Here is a 9,821-nt window from a genome sequence, read left to right on the forward strand (position 1 = left end):
CACACTGTAGGGCTGACAGTGAAGCAGACAATGCCCACCAACCAGTCTGTTAGTTTCCTCCACAATAGTTCCTGTTACAGTTCCCGTTACTTCTGTCTCCTAGAAATGGCTGGTTACTGTGATGTATATTGTAAGAACCAATCAAAGAAAGCCAAGTACTCTGTTTCTTGCTTGCTGACCCCGTAAAACCCTCCCTCTCTGAGTCTCTGGAGCCTGGTATTTTTTTCTTGAGGTCAGTGCTCATCAATGTGAATAAATCTGCCTACAAATCCTGGGTGTCATTTCAGTGTTTCTGTTTGTAGAGCAACAGTAGATAGGTTAGACTGACAGTGGATTGGAAAGGAGGAAATCATATGTCTGTTGTTTATGCATTGTTTTTTAAATTTCTGTGTGTTTTCTTCCTGGTCCTAGGTAAGGACAAGCTTTGCAGATTTTCAATTCCTTCTGACTTGAATTCTGCAGCACTTGGGCTGATGACTGGATTTCTAACACCAAGCTCTAGGAATGAAGCTCTTATTCCTGGTTCTGCTCTCCTTCACACCCCAGGAACTCATTTTCTAGGTCCTTTTTTCTCTCCACTGAGGAGACTGAGTGCTACATTCACATCCATCTCCCTGGAGCTTCTAGGAGCCCAAAAATCACAGGAGCCAGAAACAAATGAAGCAGAAGATCTTTTTATTGGAAAGTAGATGAGAAAGTCAGGGACATGCTTGGGCATCCAGAATGGAAGAATGGGCAACGCATGAAAGCCTGGTGCTACCGGTAGCTGGGACTACAGAGAGGCCTGCAGGCCTGGGCCAGGGACAGGAGCAGCCAGGACAGGATCCACCTGGTGGGGGGGAAAAGAATCAGCAATATAACTCAACAGGGCAAAGCACTCTGGTTTTTCTCCGGTACCAGGAACCGAACTCACGACCTTGCGCTTGCTAGGCAGGCGCTTTTGCAGCTGAGCTAAATCCCCAGCCCCAGGGCAAAGCACTCTGATCCAGTGAAGAGTCAAGGGCATCCTTCTCTGCACCTTGTTTACGGCCTCTGAGATCTCTCACAATCTCCTTCTATTCAGTGCTTCCCCATTTCCTCCTTCCCGCCACCCCACCACTCGACCTTTCCTATGAGCAGGAGCTAGAGCTCACCTTAAAGGAGTCAAACATGCTGACTGTGACTTTTCGCAGGATCCCCAACATTAGCTGAGTCTTGATCTTCAACTGAAACTAGTTCTTCCATGGAATCATGTCGTTTGAGCCGAAGGTGTCCTTTTAAAGGATCGAGACCACCCACTGAACCTGCGTCGTCCACGGAATCTTCTTTGAACCGAATGTGACTTTTCTCAAGGTGTTCGTGCCGCACTGAAACTCGTTCTCCTGTGGGGTCATCTTTCTCCCAGAAGCGGCGTTTGTCAAAATCTTGACCTCGGCTTGATTCTGTTTCTTCCACTTCTTTGTGCCAAACACGGCTTATCAGAGGGTCTTGTGATCTAACAGGAGCTGTTAGGAAAGAAATGTACTCACAGTTAGATCCATTATGCCCGTCTCATTACCATGTCTTTCCTTTTGATCCAGCCAGTGCTCCCTGCAGTCTGCCTCAAACCATGCCCAGAAGCAGAGGAGATACTCCAAGGATAGCTGGCATCTGTGCCTTTGAAGGCTGTTCTCTTCTCTGTGTGGGCAAGAGCTGCAAGACCACTGTTCTTCAAGTGTTTGTTTCTTCCTCTGTCCACCCTTCCCTGTTTCTCAGGAACTGGTCCCAGACTGAGCTGACACCCTGACACGAGAAGGACACTTTGTCATTTCTTAGGAAGCTTGGTGAAGGAAGAAAGGGTCCTTGGTCACCAGGGAACTTGAGTTCCAAGCTTGCGCTGGAAATTATTTTGACAATGTTTTACTCCTCTCCCCATCTCCGCTTCTGTTTTGTGAAACAGAGGTCCTCTACTGGGGTTACTTCTCTGTTTCTTAACCACCTATTAGGGGACAGGTTATTTGGGTGCTTTTACAGGGCAGGCAGGCAGGGGACAGAGTCACACTTGGGACTCAGAGTCCACACTCAGTACACCCAGTGGGTGCTGGGCTTGTCACTTTGTTGCATCTTCTGCACTGATAATGATCCCTGAGGCAAGGCCACATGACAGTACTGTATAAAAGATGCTCAGATCTCAGTCACTGGGTTGGGAAGTGTGGGAAGTCTACTGCTTGGCTTTCTGCTTTCTCTGGACCTGAAGGAAATGACCGCAAGGCTGAAGTGTGAGCTCCACCCCTGCCTCCTGCTCTAAAGGTGCTTTCTATCTGGACCCAAGAGTTCCCTGAGAATTTTGTCCCCTCTACCTCAGCTCCATCAGGTCTCCCACTCACTCAACTTCTATGACAGCTGCTTCTGTTGCCCTTTGCCATTTTATAGGTGACCTTTGAGATGCACCAAAAAATTAATTGGGAGGTGGAAGTTTGGAACATGAGATGATGTTCTTAAAATCACAGTATACTGAGTGGGAGAAACAACTCCAATATTTAAAAAATAAAACACAAGTCATGTATAAGATGGATGTTTTCAGTGTCTAACATGCCTTCGTCCTTTGTACAACAGCACCTTGCCTCTTCTGAAAAAAATTTTTTTAATCTACTATCAACTTACAATTCTAGCAGGAGCTGGTAATAATGAAATCCTGCACCCTGTCCACAGAAACAGGTGTGTGAGTGAGTGTGTGTGCGTGTGTGTGTGTGCGTGTGTGTGTGTGCGTGTGTCAGCCAGGGCTGATGAGAAATTCTTTATTTTATGGACACTAGAGGTAAGGAGTCAGTTTCCTCTTTTAGTAAACACAGTATGCGTGATCTGTGGATTCTAGAAGCTGTGATTTACCAGAGGTAGAGATGAGCTGTTCGAGAAAAATGAACCTTAAAATACTGAGAAAAGCAGAGAGAAGACTGAGAGAACGGTGACCACAGCCATCCTTTCCCACTCCATAACCTTGGGAGCAGCTCCTTCTGTTCCCTTTCTGGGTTGTGGTTATGAGCCACAATCCAGTGTTCCATCTAAGCTAGTCTGACTGGGTATCTGTCTTTGGTAACAGAAGTTTGGAGTAATAGAAATACCCAGAGTTAGGATGTTACCCAGAGCAGACAGAACCAGAAGTCTGGGAGTCATTGATTAGAGGTTCGGGTGAGACAGGAGGAAAGAGTACTGATTATTACAGAATGAAACCCTGGCTGGAAACCCCACCCCCTGTCTCACTGGAGTCAGCCTACATGCACTCCAAAGCAGAAGCTGGCAGCAAGATGGAAAGAAAGTCAGAATGTTGTAATGTGCTGGAAATGTTTTTAAAAACACACTACTGAATAAATCATTCACACAAAAATGAATATAGAATATACCATTTCTTTCAGGATTTTGAACTCTACATTCAATTTCACTTATTTGAAAATTTTATGTCGGTGAAATCTATAGTGCTGTTTTCATACACATTGCCTTTTTGCTCAGTATTTTGTCTGTAAAATTCACCTATTTTAAGGACTACCCTTGTGCTTCATGCATTTCCACTTGTGCAATTATTATATGAAAATACAAAAAAGTATGTCTCCACTTTACTGTTGATATATAGTGATTAGCTCTAGTGTTTGGCTCTAGTTTGGCCAAATACAATTTGCCAAGTACAGTTTGGCGTTAGTTAGTCAAACTGAACATATATACAATCTATGATCCAGGAATTATAAAAGCTAATATGAAATTAAGATAAATATTCCCATACTTTACCAGGAAAAATTTAGTAGATGTACTGTTTTTATTAGCCAAATACTGGAAACATCTTATATGACTACTGACAAGTTAAAGGACAGATATACCATGGCATATTATTACAATGAAATATGGTACAATTGTGAAAATAGCTGCAATGTAGCCATGCACAGCATGATTGTAACTAAAATAGGGTGACTGTAAACTACCAGGCCCCAAAGAAAATATTTAGAATTATATGCTTGTTGAAAGCTCAAAACAAAGGAAAATAAGGGAATACATATCTATATGTGGAATAAAGTTTAAAATTGAGTGCAAAATATAAAGGAAATTTGAAGATGAAATTTGGGGCAGTGGATAGCTCCAGAATGGTTATGAGCCACAATCACTGGATTTCCAGAATGGTTATGAGCCACAATCACTGGATTTCTCCAGTGATGGGAGAAAACCTACAGGACAGGTAAGAAGAACATCAGTTGGTATAAATTATTGGTTGTTGGTAGTATTTTAAATCTTAGATTGATGGTGAGCTACTGTGCGTGTGTGTGTGTGTGTGTGTGTGTGCGTGTGTGTGTGTGTGTTATATACATGCATGCATGTGTGTGGTGTTTTAAAGTTGGAGAGTAAATCATTGATAGATTACCTTAGTTTTCAATAATCCCATATTGCTGTACTCATAGATGGTAATCTTTTCTATGATACATTATACCACACGTGCCCATTCTTGGTTTGCTTTTTTGTAGAAAACATGCCTGGAAACGGAGTTGCTGGTACAAAAGCTAAAGATGTGAAAGTTGGGCAATATTGTCTTGTTTCTCTCTTTAGGGATTATACCATTTTGTATTCTCACCTGTTATGAATGAAACTGCCTGATTCCATCCACCCTCACACACAGAGAATGTGTCTAACTTTTAACTTTCATAGTTATTATAGGTTAGAAAAGATACCACACAAAATTTCTAATTAGCATTCCTCTACTATAAATTAATCTTTTCTCATTTTAAAAGACACTTTCTTTTTCTGAAAATTATTTATTTCCTTTGTTCATTCATTATTGATTGATTATTCTTTCTTTCTCCAATGAAAGTGTGTTCAGGCTGGTATGGAATAGCCCAGTGATCGTGCGTATGTTTAGCATGAAAAGGGCCCTGAGTTCAATACAAAGCACCCTGCCCAAATAAAAAGATAGTATAGATTATTCAGTATAAAATAAAAGTTAAATTAACTCTTTTGGTATCATAAAAGTTTAGTTCCTGAAATTCACTTTCGCATAGGATGACTCTCTGAGGTTATCATTTTGTTTATATTCTCTTCACTATTACTCCTAACTTTGGTCCTTACTATGGAGCACCTGATTTGTTTGGATAGGAAAACTGACTTAAGATCCATCTTTCTGTCTTCTTTTTGTCCCTAAATTAGTGGGCTTTTTCCACCCTCTATATGGATCCTCAAGTGACATTACATTTGTTGCAGTAATTCTTGTCATTTTAATTAAATTTTCCTATCTGGTTTTCATCTTTGTTGTGTACTAGCTGCTGAGTTTGGGTAGGACACTGCCTACGGATCCATTTTGTGTTCCATCTTGTTGTCTGTGACACAAGAGATTTACCTTTGCTTGATATTTCCCTGTCATACTACTTATGTTTTGGACCTACAGGTGATATAAGTAGGATGTTCTGTTTCCCTTTGGTCCTTGTCACACACTGGCTGTTTGATTTGGAAAGCAAAATAGCTTTGGGATCCACCTTGTGCTATATTTTGTCCACAACAGAGAGGCCTCTACTCTCTACTTAGATTCTTGTCTAGAATTCTATTTACATATTGACTATATCCTTGATCTAGACCAGGATTTTGCACCAAATTATGGTTATTGTCATCTACATGCTACATAATTGTGATTTTTCCTTTATGTCTGCCTAGATGTGAATGTTTCTTGTTTTGTTTTTTTTTTTTCTGGTACCGGGAATTGAACTCATGACTTTGCGCTTGCCAGGCAGGTGCTGTGCTGCTGAGCTAAATCCCCAGACCCTGTTTCTTGTTTTTTACCTGGATGTTGGTCAGATACTTTCATTTATGTTGTGAATGTCAATAAAATTGATTACATGTTCATTTCTAGTCATGATAGTTGTCATCCACTCATTGTTTGATTTAGATCTAAAACTGCCTTGGGATCCTGATTGATGTTTGCTTTTTTGGTTCCGTTCAGCGTTGGCATTCTCATCTATTTGGAAACTGGTATGACCCATTAGGTAACTCGCCTACTCTCCCAGTAATTGATAACAAGAATGTTTAGGCTCCATTATCTAAAAATTTCATTTTGACTTTTACCCTCACCTTTACCTCATGAACTTGCTGAGGTTCTCACAAGGAGTCTGTGGTGATAGCTGGAGAAGACCTCTTGTCCTCAAGGATAGCAACTATGCCTGAAAGCCCCTCTGCTCACACCCAGAATGTTCTGTGTATCTATCTCCCACCCAGCAGACCTGCTCTACTCACCACGCAGCCTCCTGCCAGATGCCTCCAGAATGAGGAGCAGAGCAAGGATGAAGAAGACGGTGGACTTCATCTTGCCAGGAAGGAACTTGACTGAGAGCTGAGCTGAGGTTCTCTTTTATATCTTCCTTGCCTGGGCGTGTCATGGGTGTGGCTGAAGTTACAAAAAGCACTGCCTTATTTTCCTTATCTGTAAATGCTGACTTCTTTCCTGTTGCTCAGTAGGGGATACTGTCAATGTCCGAGAGACTTTGTACAGGGACACAGTGTTAGAGAACTTCACCTTTCTCCCACAAATCCCAGAACATATTTATCAACACAGAGGTCATCAGGCATAGCTTTCTTAATTTCCAGACGAAATTCAGTCTGGTGTCAGGTAGACACTTGCTACAGATTATAATTAATTGGTAGGTGATGAAGCTCTTATGGTATGCAATAGCGGTGAGCTTACGGCACATGTGCCACAGCAGGCTATTTGTATCATTGAATACTCTAAACAATTCACCATCACAGGTCTAAAGTATGGAGCTCATTCCACAGAGCCACCACTTAAATGTTATATCACAGATACAACCCTGTACTACATCTTGCAAAATGAGCTCAAGGTACATACTGCTATAACAAAGATTGCTCTATGACCAAGAGCAATCATAAAGGTAGATGACACAGAAAAGAATGCAACTTTATGAAAGCAAAAATTTTTCAGAATTAAATAGGATATACCACTGAAAACGTGACTATAAAGCTCATCACAGTATAACCTGACATATGCCAATAGCTTACCAAGTTTACTTTCCACTACTGAATTTGAAAAGTCTATACAGTTGTGTTTTCAGTTAGAGGACAGAACAGCAGCCATCTTTTCAGGAAGTCTGCGTGTATAGCCATTGAGCGTTGAGGCTAGACTTGGAGGATGAAGTGAGCTTCAGAGGTATCTTTAAAGGATGGGAGGATTTTAACATGTTTTAATGGTGGTAAACATGACTGTTGCAAAAAGAAGGAAGAGTTTTTATTTCCTTATTGGGCCCCTTTTCTTGAAATCTACCTAAAAATATACCTTGAGAATGAAAACATTTCTTATTGAAGTGTTACACACCCACAGCTCACAACAGGAATATTTGCCACCTTTGATGAGTTTATTAATGTATCGACAGAGGTTGCCAAGTGAATACTAACGCCCACGTACAGGTGCAGCTTTCTACATTAGTGAGAGCACTGAACGGCACTCCTTTAGTTTGATCCACGGAGAACATGGTATGGGCAGACTACGTGGAGGAGGGGTCTGGAGCGAAGAGGCTTTAGAAATATATTTTCAGTCTTTACAAGCTATCATAAGGAACACTGTATGGAAAGGGCATGGGAAAGGCCAGCTGTTTTCAGGTGAAGAACATAGGTACAAATGTGAAGTTATCAAGTATTACATGATCGAGTCCCATCTCTGACCAAATTTATCTCTTTGTCCCAAGGCCAATAATTATTTCCCTCCAGCAGAGAACCTGGGGAGGAGGCAGAAATTATCTTGAATGAAATGTACTTCCTGTGCCTGCTAATCTCACCGTTCCTCCCACGTTTCCCTCTAGATAATACCGGGAACTGCTCTGTTCCAAACTTGACTTGTAGAAGAAGGATCTGATAGCATTGATCTTATTTATGGATCAAAGCACAAAACCCTTATCCAACCCAGTGTATCAAACATGCAGAAAGCTCAGGATATGTAAATAAAAAACAAAAAGCAAAAGCAGGAAAAGGCAAACTAAAAATAGGATGAGATTGTAGCATCATATCATATCAGAACAGAATTCAATGAAATTTGAAAAAAAAAAAGTCCAACCTAGGAAGGGAAGTGAGAGCATTGATAAAGATGAAAGCAGAAACCAAGGGCTGGAAACAAAGGCTCAGTGGTCAATAGGTCTTAGATATGGTATCTTAGTGGCAGAAGGAAAACGTCATCCTGGCACAGTGAAGAGAAAGCTCCTAGAAATATTAAATGTACAAAGTTACCACAAAAAAGGGAAAACAAGGCCTCTAAAGCACAAGAGAATTTAAATGTGTACATTTAGTTTTGTGCAAAATTACTTGAGGACAGAGGAATGATAGTAAAACATACACTTCCTCTCTCAAAAGTAGAGAGAAAATCCAAATGGTAGAAATATCCTGAGAGTGGCACAAAAAGTTGCTTTAAGTCTGCTTCTTTAGCCCCATAAATGCTAGGCCTAGGTTATGTGATATGAAACAACATGAGACAAATCATAACAGAGAACTCATGTAGAAAGTGCCTTAAGACACTGGAGGGAAAAAATGATTGGGGGAATTGAGCAAGAGGGGAAACAGAGACATTCACCAGAGTGATAGTTTGGACTCTCCAGCACAGTCAAACCTACCTCTCTCTATCTTGTTTATTGAGAATTGGGATGGTCTCCAAATTAAAGCAATTACAATTAGATGCGTCCTGTGAAGTTAGTTTCCCCAAGTAGTTACCAAACCGAGAGAGACCTGGGAGTCTTCATTGAGAGAAGTCACACTGGTGAGACACCCTCTGCACTGAACCATCCTCTCTGCATCTCCTAAATAGCCAAGGTATGCCTTGATACGAAGAAAAAGATCTATCACTAGGTGAGTGTGTAATCCCTGTGTTTATGTCATAAAATACACAGAACACAGAATTTACTGTATTAACAATTTTTAATTATGCAATTGGGTGGCAATCAGATCATTCACATTTGCTCAGCCATGAGCTAGATGACCACTAGCCATCTCCACACTTCTCTCTTCTACCCAAATGAAACTGTGTCTCTTAACTAACACCTCCACATTACTTTCTGGTCCCAGACCCTCATAACCAAAATTGTACTAGCAATGTGTAAACTTTTGATTTTTCTGGGTATCTCATGGAACTGTGATAATACAATATTTGTTCTTTTGAAGCTGGCTTATCTCCTCTTCAGTATAACTTGATAATCTGAATTTTATTTTATTTATTTATTTTTTGATCATCTGAATTTTAAAAGTTAGCACATAATCAAGGTTTTTCAAGATTTCTAGCACAACTCACATGGAAGAAGTATACTGAGTTCAATCAGGAAAATGAAGCCACTCAGGTATAAGAAGCAAATTTTATAGAAAACATGGAATAATACCTTCAAGTAAGTAAGAGATATGCCATTTGTGGATCAACAACTGGCTGGATTTTTTTAAGGTTAAAAAGTATATGGACAACTATATCTCAGAACAGACTATCTGCTTAGGCATTTCAAAGCAGACTTGGACATGAATAAGTTTCTCTCCTCTCTTGCTGTGAGAAAGGATCAGGGCTCTAAGCAGAAGTCTTTGCCAGGTGACAACTGAACTTGCAAGGGAAGAGCAATAAAAGCCTGCAGAGTTGGGATCTGCATAAGGAGGAACTCTGAGGTGGTATAGAAGACCTTGCAACCAGCAAAACTGATGCATCGTGGAGAGTCTGTTTATACTTGTGTTCTTTTCACCTTCAGGTCTCCCTAGTTATTCCTTTTTCTTTCTGTGATTATATCATTTAGCATGGTTCAACTGTTGCCTTGGAATTCCTGATCTCGATTCCTGGTTAAGGTCAAATGAATCCATGAAGAACTCTT

At 40.7% G+C, this 9,821-nt stretch overlaps 1 protein-coding gene across 1 annotated transcript; it reads right to left on the minus strand.

Moving 5' to 3' along the window:
* Positions 1-658: 658 nt before the first annotated feature.
* LOC102010001 (seminal vesicle protein SVP-2-like) lies at positions 659-6,311 on the minus strand. Its single transcript, XM_005392441.2, has 3 exons — positions 6,217-6,311; positions 1,134-1,484; positions 659-829 (listed from the first exon to the last, which is right to left on the minus strand). Exons 1-2 carry the CDS (start codon positions 6,284-6,286, stop codon positions 1,144-1,146), a joined length of 411 nt encoding a protein of 136 aa, XP_005392498.1. The 5' UTR covers positions 6,287-6,311; the 3' UTR covers positions 659-829; positions 1,134-1,143.
* Positions 6,312-9,821: the final 3,510 nt, after the last annotated feature.

The sequence above is a fragment of the Chinchilla lanigera genome, unplaced genomic scaffold, assembly GCF_000276665.1.
Source record: "Chinchilla lanigera isolate Chin_1 unplaced genomic scaffold, ChiLan1.0 scaffold00044, whole genome shotgun sequence".
In the NCBI taxonomy this organism is placed as follows: domain Eukaryota; kingdom Metazoa; phylum Chordata; class Mammalia; order Rodentia; family Chinchillidae; genus Chinchilla; species Chinchilla lanigera.